We start from the raw sequence: 23723 nt of genomic DNA, 5'->3' as shown, positions 1-23723 counted from the left end.
GTCCCAGAGCTTCCAGCAAGCAAGACAACAATAAAAATAGCAAGCTGGACAGAAAAATAGCAAACCAAAGAAATACAAGCTGGAACTTAGCTTCTGCTGGGAAGACAGGTCACAAGAACGATCCAGGAGTGAACCAGACCAATACTGGAACATTGACAGGTGGCAGGGAGCAAAGATCTAAGTGGAGTTAAATAGAGCAGCCCGCTAACGAATTAACCTCGTCACCTGTAGAAGGAAACTCAGAAACACCCACCAGAGGAAGTCCATGGACAGAACCAGCCGAAGTACCATTCATGACCACAGGAGGGAGCCCGACAACAGAATTCACAGCAGGTGCCACAGACTGTGCTGCATCAAGCAGAACAAACAGTGGACATATGACCTCGCTTAGGACAACCCAGATACGTTGCTTCCGTCGGGAACCAGATCCTTCACTTCTTCAGGACCACACCAGAGACTTCACGCGCCCCTTGCGGGGGCGCCACCGTGGGATTTCAAGGCCTAGCAGCCAAGAGGCCAACAGACTGATGAGATTATTTGTTCCATGAAAAGTTGTTCTTTCCTTTACCTCATTTTCAATACCCCCTTGCTTAACCCAATATCTCCATGCGTGGAGTATCCCGTGTAATAAATCCGTTAACTCTTGTTCTGCCTCCGACCGTTACTGCATCCTATGTCCCTGCTATCTCACACTTGACGTAGTTGGCAGGATGCAGTCGAACAGCACGGACGTGGCAGACCAAACAGTAAGGGCGAGCCCTAGTGTTAGGGTTGGTGGAACGCACCAAATAATATAAAGGAAGCTATAAGGTGCATTACCAGCCCGGGGTCCACCGTGCAGAGATATTACCTGCTGATCTGTAGTGGCAGACAGTATAATAAGAACACACATGGGTTAACGTCACCCGGTATGTATAGAGACGGACCCTGTTGCGTCACAGAGCTGCAATACCACAGAATGAACGCTAGTGGTCGGTCACAAGACTCTGCCCCAAGGACACGAGGTTAGAGTCCCTCTAGACCAGTGTTTCCCAAACTCCAGTCCTCACAGACCCCAACACATCATGTTTTCTGGATTTCCTTAGTATTGCACTGGTGGGAGAATTATTATCAAACCATCAGAAAATGCCACAGGTTCTTTCACCTGTGCAATACTCGAAATCCTGAAAACCTGATGTTTTGGGGTCCGTGAGGACTGGAGTTTGGGAAACACTGCGTCTAGACTCACTAGCACTCGGCGCTGCACCTGCGGTGCCAGGACAAACTAAATAATGATAGATTTAGTGCACTGCACTGAGTGACTGCAGCACTGCTCTCGCTGATGCCACTAACCGCAATAAACTAGGGACCTGAAAGCACATTAGTTGCGCATGGCGCAGCACTGGTGAGCGCTGCTAGATTGACGGTGTAGGATCGTGTCCCGTGCTGGATGGCACTAACTGGCGCTAGTCAGTTCCAAACACCCAACCACATACAACGCTAGGGAAGGGGATCATTAGGAGCTTTCACCAGATAACATACACGCATCCACACACACACACGATTTCTGTTTATACTAGCGCATGGCCAAGCGGCCATTCAAACCTTTTATAGTTGCAGCCTTCTGGGACCTTGCCAGTGGTCCAATCAGAGCTGCTAGAGTACCTGAGTATGTGACCTCTGACCTCCAATGAGGTCGTCCCATGGGCATGCGCAGTAGGCAAAAAGCAGTACTTAATCCAAGGAGCATCTGCTCGCTGCTGCCTAATGCTGGTTACAATAATTGGACCTGGGACAGCAGCAGTAACCAGATGTACAGCATCAGCTTGAGCAAGACGCTGGGACCAACTTCTCTGCTGAGCAGGCTCCTCTGTGGCTGAGGAGGAATGAGAGACCACAGAGGACATGGTTCGAGATTCCCCATACAGCGGCGGGAAATTGATACCTAACACCTAGGGCCAGTATCTCCTGGGGACGATGTTGAGCAACCCTAAATTTACTGGGAATACTATGCTATGGAGCTGGACCGAGCGCATCAGGGGGATGATGAGAATGCATTCCATAACAGTTAGAAGCGGAGGTGGCCATGATAGCTCTAGATGGAGAAGCCAGAGATTCAGTCATGTTACGACCTCCCAGAGAACGAGACACCTTTAACAAGGTGCTACAAATAGTGGAGGAAGACCATGGGGACTCCACGGACATAGGAGAGTTACGGATGCATTTATCTCGCCGAGACCAAAGGGAGGGGGAGATGGTGACGCAGTACATGAATGCGCTTCAGGAGATTCATACTGCTAGAAAAGACGGCATGGGGTCTACTGACGTAGTGCTGTGGGATCAGTTGGTGACAGGATTGCAAGACGTGCTGATGAAACAGGCTTTGCAGGAGCATTTATGGGTAAATCTGCGCATGACCATTTCTGAAATAGGGAGTGAAGTGGGCACACACGAGCAAGAGCAGGGGGTGAGAGTCCCGGCCGGGAGTGTCCAGAGCCATCTGTGACAATGGCTACCAAACCACGGTGGGTGGAAGAATTGAGGAAGGAAATCCAAGATATACGAGAAGAGTTGGCTGATGCAAAAAAGAAACCAGTAGGTACTAGTGATGAGCACGTGTACTCGTTGCTCGGGTGGTCTCCGAGTATTTATGACTGCTCGGAGATTTAGCTTTCCTTGCCACAGCTGGATGATTTATGGCTACTAGCCAGGCTGAGTAAGTGTGGGAGTTGCCTGGTTGCTAGGGAATCCCCACATTTAATCAAGCTGGCTAGTAGCTGTAAATCATTCAGCTGCCACGATGAAAATTAAATCTCCGAGCAGTCATAAATACTCGGAGACCACCAGAGCGTGCTCGGAAAAACCCGAGCAACGAGTACACTCGCTCATCACTAGTAGGTACCTCGAATCTGCCTGGGGGCAGAGATAGCCCTGAACCTCGTCGTGAAACAAGGATGTTCGGCCGAGAAGGACCCCTCACCTGTTAGAACTGTGGGGAAACTGGACATATGTCTCGGGGCACACGAAGGTGCAGGCCCCTTCAACAACACCATTAAACTAGAGGGCTCTGAGCCTGGGGGACACTGCCTAGAACCTGAACAGTCCAGAAGGAGTACCAGAATTCCCACAAATCTATTTTCTATGTGCCCTGTTGTCTGGGCCAAAATGGATGGTGAGGCTGTACATTGTTTGGTAGATACTGGCTCGCACTTTGCCTGAAACCTACTTTCGGCGACATTTACCTGAGGCAATGCAGCCTGAATGAGACCCAGTGGTAAAATTAGCAGCTGCCAACCATTTGCCCATCCCGGTCGCAGGGGTGGTCTGGATGCAAAAAACCATCTACGGCAAGGAACTGGGTCAGAAGAGAGTGGTGTTGACCATTGGAGAAGCAGGTAACGGACATGCTGTCACCCTGGGGATGAACGTGCTGAAGGAATTCGGAAGTCTTTTCATCAAGGAGTTCCCAGATGTGGTCCTGAAGCAGTGGAGCCCGCACACTCCCCAAAGGAGAGTCTTCCAACAGTTAATCCATGTGGCTCAATCTCAGGAGACCTCCAGTGACAGAAAGACGCTGGGAAAAGTGATCATTCCAGGCTCTGCCAATCTTGTTTTGCCACCAAGACAGACCATGCTTTCTCTGCCCATTCAGGCTTGTGCCCCTCTGGAAGGAGTTGAGATACAGATCTAGCCGGCTGCAATGAAAAAACTACCTCCAGGGCTCCTTGTGATGCGAACATCAGCCATTGCACACGACAGGACAGTCCCAGTATGATGTGTCAATTTGGGAGAAGCTAATATAATGCTCTCTCCCAGAATTGAAGTAGCGCGGATTCTGGTCATGCCAGAAGAATTGATATCACCACAGGCCGTACAATGGACTGTGAAACAGGGATATACTGTATTGTAATTAATGTCTGCCTGGGGCTTCTAGCTGCTTCCACAGCGAGCTGCCTTTCATGGGCTCTCCGACTGGCCTCCCATTTGTCTTCTATGATGGCTTCATCTCCAAGCAATGCCATCTCCTCCTCATAGCACACAACCCTCTGACTTTTTCGGGTGTTTACCACCAGGTCCCGTCTTTCCTCCAATTGCTCTGGGAATCCCTCTCTAGTGCCATCTTGAAGGATAGCTTCTTCCAAAACCTCAGTCGATCTTTGGATAGTCCTTTGTAACTGACCCCTAAATCATGGGCCTTTGTATGTAGGTTCTGTTACGAAACTGCAGCACAGAACTAGGAGAGAAGCGGGAAAGCTGCACTACGACTAGGCTGAAACCCTACGATGGAGTGGGCGACCCATTCCTTGCGAATAGACCCACCGACGATCCTGGTCTAAACTCAGCAAAGACCTATAGATAAGGGGAAGGAGGTCCCTAAAAGATCTAAGGACTGGGTACAAAAAACAGGTCACCTCGTAATAGGAAACACAGAGAAGGCTGCAGGAACAAACTGAAAACAGAAACAAGAGATAGCAGAACCAGACATCCCAGAACTGCAAAATATCAAACACAGAAAGCTGTCTAAGCACCTAGCCAGAACTCTAGTGGATTAACATTGTTGTCCAGCAAGGAATGGGAGGTAGGTGCTGGGTAATAAAGGGTGATACAATCACCTGACCAAGACAACCCAGCACCAGGGCGAAAAGACAAGCAGCCAGAAAACCACAAGATGGCGGATGGTCAAAACAAAACAGATTCTAACAGTACCTCCCCTTTTACGAGGATCCTCCGGATCCTCTTGGCCTAGCCTTATTCTGAAATCTCCTGTGAAAAGTCTTAATCAGCCTTGAGGCCGAGACGTCCTCAGCTTTCACCCAGGAATTATCCTCGGGACCGAAACCCTTCCAGGACATGAGATGCTGCAAACTTCCTCTGTGCCACCTGGAATCTAAAATGCATGAAATCTCAAACTCGCCATCCTCATCAACTGGAGGAACAGTCGGCATTAGGCTCCTTATCTGGTGTGTCAACTTTCTTTAGTAAAGATACAAGAAAAATTGAATTAATTCTCCAGGACGAGGGGATGTCTAATCTCACCACTGCCAAGTTGACCACCTGAACCACTTTGAAGGGTCCTACAAACGAAGGCCCCAGTTTTTTAGAAGGGATCTTCAAATGCAGATTCCTGGAGGACAACTGGACCATGTCCATGTCTCCAACTGCAAACAACGCCTCACTTCTTTTCTTGTCAAAATATTTCTTTGACCTCCTATTAGATTCTTTCAGATTATGGCGTACACTGGTCCAAACCCTGTCCAAATTTCCAGAAAAACTCTCCTCCTCAGGCACCGCTGCCCCAATCTTTGAAAATGGACCGAAAGATGGATGCCTCCCTGTACAGCAATAAAAAGGAGAACACCCAGCCGAGGAAGACGTATGATTATTAAGAGCAAACTCAGCTAGTGGTAGATATTTCAACCACATCTCCAGATTGTCTGCTACAAAACATCTCAAAAACTGCTCGACGTCCTGGTTCTTCCTTTTGGTCTGTCCATTGGACTCCGCATGATAACCTGACGAAAATGACAAATCAACTTTTAATCTGTCACAAAAAGCATGCCAAAAGCGAACCACAAACTGTGGTCCTCCATCGGAGACAATGTCCGTGGGAACCCCATGGAGCCTGACAATCTCTTTCACAAATGCCTTAGCTAGAGTCTTGGCGCAGGGTAATTTATTGAACGGGACCAGATGACACATATTACTAAACCAGTCCACAACAACCCAGATGACAGAAAAACCCTCATAGACCGGCAGATCGGTGATAAAATCCATAGCAAGATGTGACCATGGCAAACTAGCAACCTCAAAAAGGGCACAGCAACTACGAGACAAAGCATCCGCTTTAACATTCTTTGTCCCAGGGATATATGTGATGGAGAAATGAAACAGGGCAAAAAACAGAGCCCACCTACCTTGACGGGCATTCAAACGTTTAGCAGCATCCAGATATATTCTTATTCAGATAGATTCTTATGATCAGTAAAAACCTGTATCGGATGTCTAGCCCCCTCCAAAAAAATGTCACCAATGCTCAAACGCGAGTTTAATAGCCAGCAACTCTCTGTTCCCAAAATCATAGTTGAGCTCAGTCTCAGAAATTTTTTTAGAAAAGAAAGCACAGGGGTGCACCCTATCCACTCCCTCCTGGGACAGAACTGCCCCTACCCCTATTGAAGAGGCATCAACCTCTACCAGAAATGGCTTGGTCTCATCAGTCTGAATCAAAACAGGAGCAGAGCTAAACCTCTTCTCGAGATGCTCAAAAGCCTTAACAGCCTCAGAGGACCATTGGACAGTATTAGAACCCTTCTTGGTGAGATCAGTTATAGGTTTAGCGATCACAGAAAAATTCTTTATGAATTTTCTGTAATAATTGGCAAACCCCAGAAATCTCTGAACCGACTTCAAACATTCAGGCCTAGGCTACTCCAGCACTGCCTGAACCTTCCCCCTGGGCCATCTCAAACCCATCACTGGAGACAAGGTACCCCAAAAAACTCCTTTTCTGTCCCGTAAACTCACACTTCTCCAATTTAGCAAAGAGTGAGTTTTCACTCAAAATCTGTAGAACTTCGCGGACTCTTTGCCAATGCGACTCCAGATCAGCTGAATAGATCAAAATATCATCCAAATAAACAATAACACTCCTACCGATCAACGGCCTCATAATGTCATTAATGAAATTTTGAAAACACGCAGGCGCATTAGAAAGGCCAAAAGGCATCACCAGACACTCAAAATGTCCTTCCGGGGTATTAAAGGCTGTCTTCCATTCATCACCCTCCTTCACCAGCAGCAAATTATATGCCCCACGAAGGTCAATCTTAGAGAACCACTTTGCTCCGATTAGTTGGTTAAACAAATCCGGAATCAGCGGCAACGGGTAAAGGTACTGTCACACTAGACGATATCGCTAGCGATCCGTGACGTTGCAGCGTCCTCGCTAGCGATATCGTCCAGTGTGACAGGCAGCAGCGATCAGGCCCCTGCTGGGAGATCGCTGGTCGGGGAAGAAAGTCCAGAACTTTATTTCGTCGCTGGACTCCCCGTAGACATCGCTGAATCGGCGTGTGTGACACCGATTCAGCGATGTCTTCACTGGTAACCAGGGTAAACATCGGGTAACTAAGTGCAGGGCCGCGCTTAGTAACCCGATGTTTACCCTGGTTACCAGCGTAAAAAAACAAACAGTACATACTTACATTCAGCTGTCTGTCCCTTGCCGTCTGGTTCCTGCACTGACTGCTGGCCGTAAAGTGAAAGTAGAGCACAGCCACAGCGGTGAGTCACCGCTGTGTGACTCACCGCTGTGCTGTGCTTTCACTTTCACTTTACGGCCAGCAGTCAGTGCAGGAACCAGACGGCAAGGGACAGACAGCTGAATGTAAGTATGTACTGTTTGTTTTTTTACGCTGGTAACCAGGGTAAACATCGGGTTACTAAGCGCGGCCCTGCGCTTAGTTACCCGATGTTTACCCTGGTTACCGTGGACCTCGGGATCGTTGGTCGCTGGAGAGCTGTCTGTGTGACAGCTCTCCAGCGACCAAACAGCGACGCTGCAGCGATCCGGATCGTTGTCGGCATCGCTGCAGCGTCGCTAAGTGTGACGGTACCTTAAGGATTGCGCACAGTGATCTTCTTAATCTCCCGAAAATACAGACATGGCCTAAGGCCCCCATCCTTCTTTTTGACTAAAAAGAATCCTACAGCCACAGGGGATTTAGATTGTCTTATATGACCTGCAGCTAAACTAGTCTGTAGGTATTCCGTTAAGGCCTCCCTCTCGGGAATCGTCAGATTAAATAAACGAATCTTAGGAAGTGTGGCACCTGGAACGAACTCAATAGCACAGTTGTAATCTCTATGGAGTGATAGAGCTAGCGACTCGACCTCCGAAAATACCCTCCAGAAATCCTAAATGGCTTCAGGTAGCTCCTTCTTCACAACAGCAGCAATGTGAACATTACAACAATTACCATAACACCCCTGACCCCAGGGCCTTATAGTACTAGATGACCAGTCCAGCAAAGGATTGTGCATTTTTAACCAGGGAAAACCCAGGACGACTGGGCAAGGTAATTTAGCAAGAACAAACAAGTGTATACACTCCTGATGTTCCATATTCACAATAAGTGGGAACCCGGTAACCTTTCAAGAAATACACCCATGTTCCAGAGGAGTGTTATCAATAGCCACAACAGGAATAGGAGATGATAATGGTTCAGAATCAAACTTATATTTATCTAGGAATTGTTGATCAATCAAATTAAGTGCAGAACAGCAATCCACCATTACCTGAAAATCGATGGAATGACCAAATCTGGTATTACTAGGAAAAAAAAAAAAAACTCCTGCTGACTAGGGTTGAGCGACTTTTACTTTTTTAGGGTCGAGTCAGGTTTCGCGAAATTGCCCGATTATGGCGTAAAGTCGGGGATCGACCGAAACACGAAACCCAATGCAAAGTCAATGGGATTTTTTTTTTCTTCTCTCTCTCTCTCTCTCCCCTCCGTCCCTGAACTGAAATTTCAAATCGCCACAGCGCACAAGCGACAAGATGACGATAAGCGTCCACGCCCCTAAGACATATGTCATCACTCTGCCCACGCTCCTTCATTGGCTGAAAAAATGGCGCCAAGCGCGTCATACGAAACGCGACTTTGGCGTGAAAGTCGCGTACCACATGGCCGACCCCACACAGGGATCGGGTCGGGTTTCATGAAACCCGACTTTGCCAAAAGTCGGCGACTTTTGAAAATGAACGATGCGTTTCGCTCAACCCTACTGCTGACAGTAGAAACGCAATACGAACTGGAGTGTTACTCCTACTGACTTTTTTTTTCCGTTCCTTATGCGAACCTCACATTGCTTAATAAAATGGTCAGCCTTACCACAATACAAGCATAGCCCTTCAGCGAACCTCTTCTCCCTCTCCTGGGAACGAGACGACATCACTCCAAGTTGCATCGGTTCCCCGCTGTTGACGGGGAACTCCTGAGAGACTAGGTGCAGCATTACAAGAGTCTTCTCTTCACTCCGCCTGTCTCTTAATCTTCTATCCACAAGGATAGCTAACTGCATAGCAGTTTCCAAAGTATCAGGTGCAGGATATGCAATGATCAAATCTTTAACTCTTTCACTCAAACCTGCTAAAAACTGACTCTTCAGCGCTGGGTCATTCCACCTGAACTCTGCGGACCATCATCTGAACAGGGTTCAATACCTCTCAGCATCCACAGAGCCCTGTTTAAGCTGTCTGAGCTCTGCCTCAGCTGATGTGATCCGATCAGGATCCTCATATAACAACCCCATAGCAGAAAAAAATGCTTTTACTGATGTCAAACAAGGATCTTCAGGATGTAATGAAAACGCCCAGATTTGTGGTTCACTTTGCAATAAAGACATAATAATCCCCACACGCTTTAATTCACTCCCTGAGGACCTGGGTCTAAGCCGAAAATATAGTAAACATGCATTTTTAAAAGTAAAAAATTCCTGCCGTTTACCAGAAAAAAACTCAGGTAATCTTATCTTAGGTTCTTCAGGGAGTGCTCCAGAGTAATTACGTGCTGTTGAAGGTTGCTTACTTCCAAAGTTAACCCTTGCAAGCGTTGAGCAAGTTCCTGGACGCTTTTTTTTTTTATATGTGTGGCTGGACAAACTGTTACAAAACTGCAGCACAGAACTAGGAGAAAAGGGGGAAAGCTGACCCTGCACTAAGACAAGGCTGAAACCCTATGATGGAGTGGGCAACCCATTCCTTGCGAATAGACCCACCGACGATCCTGGTCTAAACTCAGCGAAAACCTATAGATAAGGGGAAGGAGGTCCCTAAAAGATCTAAGGACTGGGTACAAAAAACAGGTCAAAAGACAGCAGAACCAGAGATCCCAGAACTGCAAAATATCAAACACAGAAAGCTGTCTAAGCACCTAGCCAGAACTCTAGCGGATTAACACTTGTCCAGCAAGGAATGGGAGGCAGGTGCTGGGTAATAAAGGGTGATACAATCCCCTGATCGTGACAACCCAGCACCAGGGGAAAAAGACCAGCAGCCAGAAAACCACAAGCTGGCGGATGGTCAAAACAGATTCTAACAGGTTCCCCACAGTCCATTTCCTGTATCTTTAGGCTCTGTCACCATTCACTGCCAGGCCACCGTTCTCCATTCCTTCTGCTCCGATTCCACCAGTTTGTGACGGAGTGTGTGACAAGCAGGCAAGGACAGCAGGCCAATGAACAATCCAACAACTTTCATTGAGAATGGGCGAATATAACATCAAATGTAGATATGTTCCTTAGAATCTGCATGCAAGGTGGTCACACAAAAAAGGACAAATCCAAAGGCGCCACCCAGTAATCCAACGCCAAGGAATATCCATCAAGAGTGTAACGGATCGCACAGGGGAAGGGGTGTGTCGATTTCTTTCACTTCTGGGAAGAATGACCCAGCAGGGATCTGCTCTCTGGCGCCACCACTTACCCCAGGTCAGTCAGGGAAGTTCACTGAGGGCAAATAGTTGCCAGAGAGGCTTCCTTATAGATACATGTTTTTGAGCATCTCCCAGTGAGAGGGAATATATATCACCAGTCCAGGCTGGGGATACATATGTAAACCTCCCAGCTGTCACTGTCAGAGTTCCTCACTTACACCGTACGGTATGCTGTCACCAGTTCCTCGTTCGCTATAAGCCCCATCCGATAACAGGCTTATAACGGGTCAGAAACCAAACCAGGGGTAGCGTACGATAACCAACTGAGCGTGCGGACGTGGGGATTCGTGAATCGAGATAATAGAGCAGCCCAAGATTAATTTTATATTTAATCGCCAAAAGGCGCACTAGAAAGATACAGATATATATATACACACACAAACACACACACGAACAATATACAAGTATACATTCAGGAGTGTAGTACAGGGATAGGGTACAGATGGATTGCAATACCGTGTTATGCAGCATATGACCACAGAGAGGCACTGATGGATTACAGCTCCAAATCTTTTTTTTTTTTTTATCAAAAACATTTTTATTATGACAATCACAATTTTCCAGAAATAAATTACATTCTTGTTTTACATGTCACTGTAAATCCATTTTCAAGACATCATTGTAATTATACCTATATTGTATCATAGTATAACTTTAAAGTTTTATTGTAAACCAATTTTCAAAACCTTCCCCCCCCCCCCCCAATTACACTCTTCATCCAAAACACCCCCCCTTTCCCTTGTCTGGTGTGTCTTCTTTTCCTATGTGTTTTTTCTACAAAATTCCTATGCCCATTCTATATCATACTGTAACATAAATGTATTAAATATCACATCTCCAGCCAGAGCATCTGAAACAGCCCGGGTACATTTGATCCATTTTCCCCATTGTTATTCCAATTTCTTAAAAGCACCTCTCTTAATATATATCTTTTTCTCCATTAGAATGGTGTTATTCAAATCTCTAATTATCTGTTAAATCCCAGGTGGACTACACGAGAGCTATTGCCTGGTAATACACTTTCTTGTATTCCCTGGCCGCGTCAGGTAACGGACATGCTGTCAGTAGAAAAACTCAGTCCAAAATAAGGAGCTGCCTATTATTCCCTAGGCTGCTCGCTCCCACACGCTGCACCAACCACTAACCTCTCTCCTCCCATATCTGAAGGCATAGTTTTCTGGCCAGAACCGTGGATGACCATAAAACATTGGGCTGCTCTGTCCAAGAAAGTGGCATCCCTGGATAATGAGGTCCCATTGTTTAAGATGTATTTGACTTCCATTTTGGCCTGGGGGAATGCCAAGGGTGGAGGCTGAGCTTGGGAGCAAGCACCCTAGGCCACTGTGTCTGACAGGGAATTCCATCAGATATCAAAATGTTATCAACTAGATATCATTTTCCATATCTCACAAAGACTCTTTACATTCAGTTCTCAAATCCAGCAGGGTGGTGACACAACACAATCCCATGTGGCAAATGATCTCCAATCTCCATAGATGGCACAAGACCTGGCCACAGCAGCAGATACTTGCTCTTCCCCCCAAGAGACACAATCAATTAAGGCTACGTTCACACTAGCGTTCGGCTAGTGTGCGTCGCGCTAGCGTCGGGCGACGCAGCGGCGACGCACGCGTCATGCGCCCCTATGTTTAACATGGGGGACGAATGCGTTTTTGCTTGTTGCGTTTTCCGACACGTGCGTCTTTTTTCACGCTAGCGTCGGACCAAGAAAACGCAACAAGTTGCATTTTTCTTGCGTCCGATTTTCGTCAAAAAACGATGCACGCGTCGAAAAACGCGTTTTTCGGTGCGTTGTGCGTCGCGTCGCTGACGCAGCGGCGCACGCTAGTGTGAACGTAGCCTAACTCAACATGAGGCTTATTGTCCTACCTCTCTTGGGATCAGCCCCCTTGTTCTGCAAAGATACAAACACCCACCCCATTAAACATAGCTCCAAGGATTAAGAATGTTCCAGAAGCCCGGTCTCAGCCTGTCTGCAAGCATGTGTATTGGAGATGCCCCATACAGAGAACAAAGATAAACATGACCCCACCAGGTACAGGACAAAGAATGCCAATGTAAATCTGATTAAAGTATGGTCCATGTGTACAGGCTGGGGGTGACAATCTGTTACAGACACATGCTGAAAAATATAAAGACTCCTGGGACTCTGGAGTGATGAGAACAAAATAAATGTTTTTTTTTTTTTAACTCATGGATTCAAAACTGTTAGACATTACAAAGGTGAGGAATACACTAAAAATGCACGGTGTCTACAGTGATATATGGTGGTGGCAGTGTGACCTTATGTAGGACTGTATGAGCACTGCTAGTATCGGGGTCTACATATCATTGATGGTATCATGAATTCACAGATGTTCTGCACTATAGTGAAAGAGAAGATGCTGCAATCACTTAATGCTCTTGGTAGACCTGCACTTTTCCATCAAGACAATGGTCCGAAACACACATCTAGGACCAATGTTGCATTTTTAAAGAGCATAGTAAAAGTGATTCAGTGGCCAAGCGTTTTCTGATCTGAACCCCACCAAACACCTATGGTGAATTCTGAAGAGACAAGTTGTCATCACTCTCCATCCAGCATCTGGGCGCTAAGAGCACTAAAAGAGAAAGAAGATGATGCATTATGTAACCAACTTGTTTATTCCAGGCCTAGAAGACTTGGTGCTGTCGTTACAAATCATGGAGGACATACAAAATGATAGATGAAGTAGCTTTTGATGTACTCATTTTTATCAACTTATTTGTGTAAACCTAAAGATTTAGTAATGAAAGTTAAATTAACCCAACTTACAGGATTTGATTACAATAAAATGTCTATGAAATTCAGTGTTGGCAAATTGTTCTTGTGTTCAGTGAGATATTAATAAAAATCTTACCGATCAAAGGGGGTGTACTCCTTTATGCTGAGCAATGTTTATTAAAATGTATAAAACACAGAACATAATTACCATTTCTTTCCTGCATGTCTTCTCTCCTGTTTTACAAGATATGATTTATGTATGAAAGATTTCCACCATTCTGTGTGTGACTTCTCTCGTGGCTCACAAGACTTGATTTTCTTGTGAAGCATTTCTCACAGCGTGAACATGAATACGGCTTCTCTCCTGTATGAATTCTCTGATGTGTAATAAGATTCCCTTTAACCGTGAAAGACTTCCCACATAGTGAACATGAATGCGGCTTTTCTCCTGTGTGGATTTTCTGATGTTTAACAAGTTGTGATTTCTCTGTAAAGCACCTTCCACATTGCAAACATGAAAAAGGTTTTTCTGCTGTGTGAATTCTCTGATGTGTAATAAGATTCCTTTTTTCTGTAAAGCATTTCAAACAGAATGAGCAGGAATACGGCTTTTCTCCTGCGTGGAATTTCTGATGCTTAACAAGTTTTGATTTCTCTGTGAAGCACCTTCCACATTGCAAACATGAAAAAGGTTTTTCTCCTGTGTGAATTCTCTGATGTGTAATAAGATTCCTTTTTTCTGTAAAGCATTTCAAACAGAGTGAACATGAATACGGCTTTTCTCCTGTATGAATTCTCTGATGTTTAATAAGACTCCTTTTATCTATAAAGCATTTCAAACAGAATGAACATGAATACGGCTTTTCTCCTGTGTGAATTCTTTGATGTTTAACAAGTCCAAAATTATCTCTAAAACATTTCCCACACTCTGAACATGAATATGGCTTCTCTCCTGTATGAATTATCCGATGTTTAATAAGACTCTCTTTATGTGTAAAGCACTTCCCACATTCTGAACATGAATATGGTGTCTCTCCTGCGTGAGTTCTCTGATGTCGAATAATACTCCTTTTATCTATTAAGAACTTCCCACATTCCAAACATGTAAATGTCTTTTCTCCTGTGTGAATTCTCTGATGATTAATAAGACTCCCTTTATTTGTAAAGCATTTCCCACATTCTGAACATGAATATGGCTTCTCTCCTGTGTGAATTCTCTGATGTTTAATAAGACTCCCTTTATCTGTGAAAGACTTCCCACATACTGAACAGGAATATGGCTTCTGTCCTGTGTGAATTCTCTGATGTCTATTAAGACTCCCCTTATATGTGAAGGCCTTCCCACATTCCCCACATGAATATGGCTTTTCTCCTGTGTGAATTCTCTCATGTACAACAAATTCTGATTTCTTGGTAAAGCATTTCCCACATTCTGAACAGGAATATGGCTTCACTCCTGTGTGAATTCTCTGATGATTAATAAGACTCCCTTTATTTGTAAAGCATTTCCCACATTCTGAACAGGAATATGGCTGCTCTCCTGTGTGAATTCTCTGATGTCTAATAAGTTCCATTTTACGTCTGAAAGCCTTCCCACATTCCGAACATGAAAATGGCTTTTCTCCTGTGTGAATTCTCTCATGTATAACAAGTTCTGATTTCTTGGCAAAGCATTTCCCACATTCTGAACAGGAATATGGCTGCTCTCCTGTGTGAATTTTCTGATGTCTAATAAGTTCCTTTTTACGTGTGAAAGCCTTCCCACATTCCAAACATGAAAATGGCTTTTCTCCTGTGTGAATTCTCTCATGTATAACAAATTCTGATTTCTTTGTAAAGCATTTCCCACATTCTAGACAGGAGTATCTCTTTTTTCCTTTGTGTTTTTGTTGTGCTAAAAAATCTGAACTTTTAGTAAGTTGCTTGTCACAGTGAAATCTTGCATCCACGTTGTCACCTGGAATAGTGGTAACAATGCGAGATTGCTCAGGAGGGGGTTCCTCATGATTAGGAGGATTATAAGAAAATGAAGTTCTGTGAAGTCCAGGAGGTCCATGAAGGATGAGGTTTTCTCCATTAGAGTGCTTCCCGATATCTTCTTTACAGTTTAGTGATAACCAATTATTCTCAGAAGGATTTCCTATAAGGATGAAAGATAGATTGGATGTGAATTTTATCTACAACACAAAAGGGATTTATAATTTTTTGTGTTTCACAAAACGTTATACCAATGAACGGTGAAGAAAAAAAAACTAAATTTTTACCACTATAATGTTGTTTTAGCCCCAGATTTTACATTTTCAGAAGAGGAAATGGGAAAAGATGACCACATAAATTATTACACAATTTCTGCTGAACGTGTAAATACCCCATATGTGTCTGTACAGTACTGCTTAGCCACATAGCGAAACTCAGGGGGGAAGAAGCGCTATTTGACTCTTGAAATAATTTTCATAGAATAGTTTCCATATATAGAGCCCCTAAGTGGCAAAAGAGCAGAATTCCCCCTCAAGTGACCCCATTTAGGTAATGACACCAATTTCGGAATTTATCTACAGGTGTAGTGATGAATTTGACTCCGTGTGTGTTTTCCAGAAAAAAAAGAGCAATGGATGTTGGTAAGTGAACAGGCAAATATGCCATTATAGTGCCTGGATATACTGCAGTGCCTGGTAGGGTGAAGTGCCAGTACACTGTAGTGCCCCGTACACTGTAGTGCCCCATACACTGAAGTGCCCCATACATTATAGTGTCCCGTACATTATAGTGCCCAGTACACTGTAATGCCCAGTAGATTATGCTCAGCTCATGCTTCTGGAGACACACACCTTGTAAATTAAGTGGGGATCTTCGGTACATTAATGTTAAATATATGGACACTAACCACAGTTTAAAAACACTGTGGGGCTCAGGAGGAGGGTGCATTTTGGTGGATTTCTTTTGTTGTTAGCACAAAGGCTTTGCAAAATGATGTGGCTCTCAGTAATGTGGACACCTCCTACAATTCTGTTATCAAATAAGGAATCTTTGTGGGGACTTTTTTTTTTTGGGTTGACTAGAAGCTTTTATAGGAGGCATTTTCGGGGACGTTTTGGATCACATTTATCCTGTGCTCTAGAATGAGCACTTACATTAGTGTTTCCATCTAAATTTACAAAATACGTGATTCAAATGACACTTCCGAGGGACTCATTCCCTATAATGAGGCAGCAGGGTTATTCTGGCCTCTGTCTGGCCTCTGTTCAGAGATGTCTTTCTTTTCAGAGCTGCACAAAACTGTGGTCGACCGCCCTTTTTAGACGTGCGTCCACAGTGCCTCCATCTGCTTCTCTATAGGGAATCTTCCACTGGAGGTTCCGTCTGAATCACAAGCTCAGACATTTATATGACAGCACAGGACTTGTGTAAGAAAAATATGAAAGTAATGGATGGAAGTAATATGAAAAAATGTATAATTAGAAAAATTAAATATGTGCTTCCTAAATCATTAATAAGCGGTGTGAAGACGACCCCGTTATTCATCGGTGCACCGCCGGACTCTGTACAGGAGCAGCTGCGCCATCACCGGACACTTCTGTAGTGAGCAGTGAATAAAGCTTCACACACTGGAGACTTCACACGATATCACACACCGGTCATCATCATCACGTGCCAGTCACTATTACATACCTGTGGAAACATCTATCTGAATCTCCGCCTTCCCGCCACTTACAGACGGCTGATCCCCCCTCGTCATCGCTTCTTCTTCTGTCTCATCCTCCACTTTAATGTTAGTCAGATCTTCCTCCTGATATATCAGATGTAACAATCAGCACAATACAAGAAACCACCAAAATCTGTGACATCTATGACCTCGCTCAGAAATGTCCCCTGATACACCGATCCGGTACAGGGTTCAGCACCGTCTACCTGATGATCCTCCGGGATGTTGTGATTCTCCTCTGGACAGTCTTGGGGATACAGAGGACGGGGACATCTCTCTGATTGATTTCTTTCCACGAGTTCATCTGTAGGAAACACACAGTGATGGAATAGAGTGGAATGTTAAAGTTTGGACACCCCTGAACAAAATTACCATCATTGTCAACAGTTAAGCAAGTTGAAGAAGAAATCATCACTAAGGGATAAAGATAAAGTTGACAAATTTCCTTTGTATTTTAGGCAAAAAAAAGGAAAACGTGCCGAAGCAAAAGTTTGGGCCCCTTGTATGGTTAGTACCAAGTTGGGCCCCCTTTTAGAAGTATCACAGCTTGTAAACGGTTTTTGTAGCCAGACAAGGGTTTCCATTCTTGTTTTAGGGATTTTCATCCACTCTTCCATGGACACTTCCTCCAGGTCTGTGAGGTTCCTGGGTCGTCTTGCATTCTCTGCTATTTTCAGGTCTAGCTGCAAATTTCCAATGATGTTTAGATCAGGGGACTGTGAGGGCCATTTTAAAATCTTCAGCTTGCCCCTTCTGAGGTCGTCTGTTTTGGATTTTGAAATGCGTTTAAAATCACTCTCCATTTGTAGCAGCCATCCTCTTCCTCTATTCAGCTTCAGCTTTTTTACAGATGGTGTTATGTTTGCATCAAGAATTTGTGGAAATTGTATTGAGTCCATTCTTCCTTCCTCCTGTGAAATGTTCCCCGTGCCATTGGCTGAGACACAACCCCAAAATTATGATTGAGCCACCCCCATGCTTAATGGTTGGAAAGATGTTCTTTTGCTGAAATTTTGTGCCCGTTTTTCTCCATACATGCCTTTGATCATTGTGGCCACAGAGTTCTATTTTAACCTCAGCAGTCCACAGAGCTTGTTTCCAAAATGCATCAGGTTAGTTTAGATGTTCTTTTGCATACTTCTGATGCGGAATTTTATGGTGAGGATGCAGGAGAGGTTTTTTTCTAATGACTCTTCCATGAAGGCCATATTTTTGCAATTTTCTCTGAATACTAGAACAATGTACGACAACTCCAGTCTTCTAAATCTTTCTGAAGGTCTTGTGCAGCCAAGCGGGGGTTCCGATTTTCTTCCCTAGCAATCCTATGAGCAGCTTTCACTGAGATGTTGCATGGTCTTCCAGACCTTATCTTGACCTCCACTGTTCTTGGTAAGTGCCATTTCTTAACTACATTTGGAACTAAGGAAAAAGCAACTTGAAAACACTTTACTATCTTCTTATAGCCTGGGTTTTTATAAAGCTGGGAAATGGGCATCACCTGTCCTTTCCTAATGATGATAGTGAAGAAGCCATAACCCTAACAGGCTAATTAAGGTCTGAAACCTTGGTCAAAATTATCTGAGCACACAAATCTCCGAGGGTGCACAAACTTTTGAACTGTCCTATTTTCCCTTTCTGCAATTTATTAAATTTAAAAAATTATAAAATATATATTTTTATTTACCTAAAATACAAAGGAAATATTCCATCTTTAACTTTAGGCCTTTTAGAGATCATTTAATCTTTAACTTGCTTAACTGTTAACAATAACAGCAATTTTGACCAGGGGTGCCCAAACTTTTACATACCACTATAGATTGTGTCATGTGAGAAGATGATGGGAGTAATAGTAGGTGACCACAGAACAGACATGACAGTCTCCCCTCCTCACCCTGCTGATCGGCCCATATTGCGATCGCCTCTTGAGCTCCATGTATAACTGCAACCTGAATATCAATCAGATCTTCACCCTAAAAAGAAAAATGTAATGAGTTCAGGTCCCATCACTTCATGGTCAGATGTTCTGGAGGCTTCAGTGTCATCTACCTGATGATCCTCCGGGATGTTGTGATTCTCCTCCGGACAGTCCTGGGGACACAGAGGACGGGGACATCTCTCTGATGGATTTCTCCTCCTGGATCCATCTGTGGAGACACAGACTGAATACATCACCTGCCGTGTATCTGTCTATATATGAGACACGCCTCTCAGAATCGGTAATTCTAGGTTTCTGTATCAGGGACTAAATTACATTGCTGTGGTCCTCACCACCGGTACCGAGGTCCCAGCACATTGTGGCCCCCAAGTATGAAGTGATAATCAATGAGGCCAAAGCCTAATGCTCTCTACTCTACACTCGGAGGATGAGGACCCTGAGGAGGGGGACAGAGAAGACCCTCGCCAGTCAGATGGAGGAGCCGTACTAAGAAATAGAACTTCTCCAAGTTCCCTCTCCACCAGGGATGGAACCACAGGGGAGCTGGAGAAAGCTCCACATTTCTATCCATCGGTTTCTTCTCTCTTAATGCGCTGTTATGGAGATTAGGGGAAGGACGGTTACCATTTACCAGTGATTGTTTTTGGAGAGCTCATGATGTTACCATGAGGACACGGCCTCCCTCCTGGACAGGATCCCCTGGGATCACTCTAAGAGGAGAGAACCTGCCGTCCTCCTATTAAAAGACGAGTTACTGTCTTTTTATACTTTTTTAAATAGTGATAAATATCAATATAAACAGAAAAATAGGCAAGTGCGCTGAAAGTTCTGAGTTTGACTCCGAAGGAGAAAAGTGCACATGTACGGCTAACGGATGAAGTCACAGCACTTGGGAGGACGGTGTTGTGGGGAGCCCCCGGTACGCAGAGGCTAGTGATTATCAATGTGTAATATGAGAGGACAGTAGAGAGCCGGCACCGGGGTCATGGGCATTTACTGATGAACACGGGGAACCAAGGAGATTGTCTGGTCAGATTCCACAGAAAAGCCCTATAATACATATTCTTCTGAACGAACAACCGTTTAAGGGAGACTTACACTGATTATTACCAGCATTGTGCGGCCCGATGTCCCTGCAGGGCCAACACCTGCGTCACCATCCCACTTATATCGTTCTCCTCAGACCCCATGAAGAGCCCTTGAGGCTAGGACACCCCGTCCGTGCATTCTGACGTTATGTGACAAGACTCTTTAACCCATTCCTAATATCTGGTGTTCATATATGGAGGATGCCAGGTGCACAATGGTGGAGTGAGCTCTGATTGCTGCCATTTAACCACTTCACTGCTGCCGACAGCCTGACACTGCCATTTAAAGGGAACATGTCATGTAAAATAACACTAATAACCTGCAGATACGAGGTTAATCTGCAAGTTAATAGCATTTTAAACCTGCCCAGTGTCAGCACTAAGAGCCCCACTGCTTGGAGGAAATGAACCTTATCCCACCTGGCAATGTTCAGCTTCCAGTCAGTGTTTAGGCCGGTGCAGCTACAGTCACCGGTCAGTGTATACAGAGCGGCGGCAATTACCGCGCCCCCGGGTCATTGACTGACAGCCGACTTCGCATTATGGCTCAGCATTAGAACCGGCTGTCAGTCAGTGCCGGGGTGCAGATTCAGCTGCTGCTCACTATATACTGAGGAGTCACTGAAGCCGCACCGACCGCAACTATATGGCTAGAAGCCGAATGCTGCAGGGGGAATAAAGTTAACTTCCTCCAGGCAGAGGGGCTCTCAGTGCAGGCGCCGGGCAAGATCAAAACATTATTAATCTGCAGGTTAACCCCATGACTGAAGGTTAAGGTTATTTTACATGACAGGTTCCCTTTATGTAGTTGGGTGTCCCATTCTCCTGACAGTCACTAAATCGCAGGGTCTCAACAGATGTTTGCCATGACAGCCAGGGGCTTTCAGAAGACCTTTCTCTGCCTCCATGGTTTTCCTATGAAGCCAGGAATTAACAGGATCTCAAGTTTTAGTCCCCATTATTTTTGCTTTGTCCCCCAAAAGGAAAAAAAAAACAACACATAAAAAACAACACAAACACCTACCCAAACATGCAATAAAAACACAACGATCAAAAAGGTCACAGGTGCCCAAAATTATACCAATAAAAAGGTCAGTGCGCCATTCAAGAAGGAAAGCCGTCACACAGCTTGGAAGATAAAGTGATGTGTCTCTATGCTAAAAAAATCCCCCACAAGATGGGGGTCACCATAACTGACCTGGAAAATTGCAGAGAGGTCGTTCTTACAGCCCAATAAATGCCGAAAAACAACCCCCCAAAAAATGTGGATTTTTTTTTATTATTAACTGTTCCACCTCAGCTGGATTTTTTTTCTGTTTTTCAGCACATTATACAATAAAATGCAAAATGTGTCCTGCAAAAAGACTTCAAACGTCCGTGTATGGAAAATAACAATGTTGGGAGTGCAAAACGATGGCTGCACTCTGTTGACGCTCTGAATACCTTGAGCCTGGTATGTCTTTTTGAAGGAAACTCAAAAGACCTGGATTATATTACTCGACTTAGAAGCCTCGGGATCCTTTTTGGAACATTTTGAGCTATCTTGGGCCTCCCTAGGAGCTACAATGCCTCAAAACAAGAGGACAGAAGGTAGGCCGGGATGTCTCCTAGTAATGCCACTGAAGATCTACAGTCATGCATCTTTCAGAAGCCCTACCTGCAAAGAAAGGACAAGCGTTGCACGCAAGCACTAAAAGATCCACGGCGGTGAGTAAATCTCCTTGACCACTGCACAGATCAGCAAGGCTCTTTAATGACACAGAACGTTGTGCTGATAAAAAAGCAGGCAGCTCCGTTGTTAGTCAAAAGGAGAACGACCGTTGAGCACCGAGGGAGCCCCTGCACTTAGGTAATTCATCCAGCGCTCTCCCTGCTAGCTCACATCAGGGGCTCTCCATAACACCCGCAGCTCCAGAGGAAATCCCTGCAAATCAACTACACAGCTCTGCCAGGAGCATATAATCCTCACACCACACATATCCTGGACTCATCGGGGCAGGAAACACATTTCAGGCTGACATTGCAGGATCTCCAGCCCTCGATGACACATTAACCCCTTTATGACCCAGCCTATTTTGACCTTAATGAAAAATTTTTGCAATTCTGACCAGTGTCCCTTTATGAGGTAGTAACTCAGGAACCTTCAATGGATCCTAGCGATTCTGAGATTGTTTTTTCGTGACATATTGAACTTCATGTTAGTGGTAAATTTGGAAACAAAATTTTTTTTTTGCTAGGAAGTTATAAGGGTTAAAATTTGACCAGCGATTTCTCATTTTTACAACAAAATTTACAAAACCATTTTTTTTTTTAGGGACCACCTCACATTTGAAGTCACTTTGAGGGGTCTATATGGCTGAAAATACCCAGAAGTGACACCATTCTTAAAAAACTGCACCCCTCAAGGTTCTCAAAACCACATTCAAGAAGTTTATTAACCCTTCAGGTGCTTTACAGCAGCAGAAGCAACATGGAAGGAAAAAATGAACATTTAACTTTTTAGTGACAAAAATGATTTTTATCAACAATTTTTTTTATCTTCCCAAGGGTAAAAGGATAAATTGGACCCCGAAAGTTGTTGTACTATTTGTCCTGAGTACGCCGATACCCCATATGTGGGGGGGAATCACTGTTTGGGCACACAACAGGGCTCGGAAGGGAAGGAGTGCCATTTGACTTTTTCAATGAAAAATTGGCTCCAATCGTTAGCGGACACCATGTCACGTTTGGAGAGCCCCTGTGTGCCTAAACATTGGAGCTCCCCCACAAGTGACCCCATTTTGGAAACTAGACCCCCCAAAGGAACTTATTTAGATGTGTGATGAGCACTTTGAACCCCCAGGTGCTTCACAGAAGTTTATAACGCAGAGCCATGAAAATACAAAATCATTTTTCTTTCCTCAAAAATTATTTTTTAGCCCACAATTATTTTATTTTCACAAGGATAAAAGGAGAAATTGGACCTCAAAAGTTGTTGTCCAGTTTGTCCTGAGTACGCTCATACCCCATATGTGGGGGTAAATCACTATTTGGGCGCATGGCAGAGCTCGAAAGGGAAGTAGTGATGTTTTGGAATGCAGACTTTGATGGAATGGTCTGCGGGCATCGTGTTACGTTTGCAGAGCCCCTGATGTGCCTAAACAGTAGAAACCCTCCACAAGTAACCCCATTTTGGAAACTAGACCCCCCAAGGAACTTATCTAGATGTGTGGTGGGCACTTTGAACCCCCAAGTGCTTCACAAAAGTTTATAACGCAGAGCCGTGAAAATAAAAAAATCATTTTTTTTCCTCAAAAATTATTTCTTAGCCCGCAATTTTTTATTTTCACAAGGGTAACATGAGAAACTGAACCCCAATAGTTGTTGTCCAGTTTGTCCTGAGTACCCCGATGTCCAATATGTGGGGGTAAACCACTGTTTAGGCACACGTCGGGGCTCGGAAAGGAAGTAGTGACGTTTTGAAATGCAGACTTTGGTGGAATGGTCTGCGAGCGTCACGTTGCGTTTGCAGATCCCCTGATGTACCTAAACAGTAGAAACCCACCACAAGTGACCCCATTTTGGAAACTAGACCCCCAAAGGAACTTATCTAGATTTGTGGTGAGCACTATGAACCCCCAAGTGCTTCACAGAATTTTATAGCGCAGAGCCGTGAAAATAAAAAAAAATTTTAGCCCCCATTTTTTTATTTTTCCAAGGGTAACAGGAGAAATTAGACCCCCAAAATTGTTGTACAATTTTTCCTGAGTATGCTTAT

At 44.6% G+C, this 23723-nt stretch overlaps 1 protein-coding gene across 4 annotated transcripts in view; it reads right to left on the bottom strand.

Annotated features, from left to right (window-relative positions):
* The window catches only part of LOC138657409 (zinc finger protein 585A-like), a 186745-nt gene that overhangs the window by 58746 nt on the left and 104276 nt on the right, over positions 1 to 23723 (bottom strand). The window contains exons 5-10 of one of the 4 annotated variants that reach the window (XM_069745175.1): positions 18989 to 19086; positions 18834 to 18912; positions 17149 to 17246; positions 16909 to 17026; positions 13448 to 15379; positions 11525 to 13096 (exon numbers count right to left, since the gene is read on the bottom strand). In XM_069745175.1, coding sequence (XP_069601276.1) covers positions 13479 to 15379; positions 16909 to 17026; positions 17149 to 17246; positions 18834 to 18912; positions 18989 to 19086 — 2294 coding nt within the window. In that variant the 3' untranslated portion in view covers positions 11525 to 13096; positions 13448 to 13478. Of the gene's footprint in view, positions 1 to 11524; positions 15380 to 16908; positions 17027 to 17148; positions 17247 to 18750; positions 18913 to 18988; positions 19087 to 23723 lie in introns of those variants that run through there. The other 3 variants (XM_069745182.1, XM_069745178.1, XM_069745180.1) reach the window with 3 other exon arrangements.

The sequence above is a fragment of the Ranitomeya imitator genome, chromosome 1 (genome assembly GCF_032444005.1).
Source record: "Ranitomeya imitator isolate aRanImi1 chromosome 1, aRanImi1.pri, whole genome shotgun sequence".
Classification (NCBI taxonomy): domain Eukaryota; kingdom Metazoa; phylum Chordata; class Amphibia; order Anura; family Dendrobatidae; genus Ranitomeya; species Ranitomeya imitator.
This window is presented reverse-complemented; position numbering and strand designations above follow the sequence as displayed.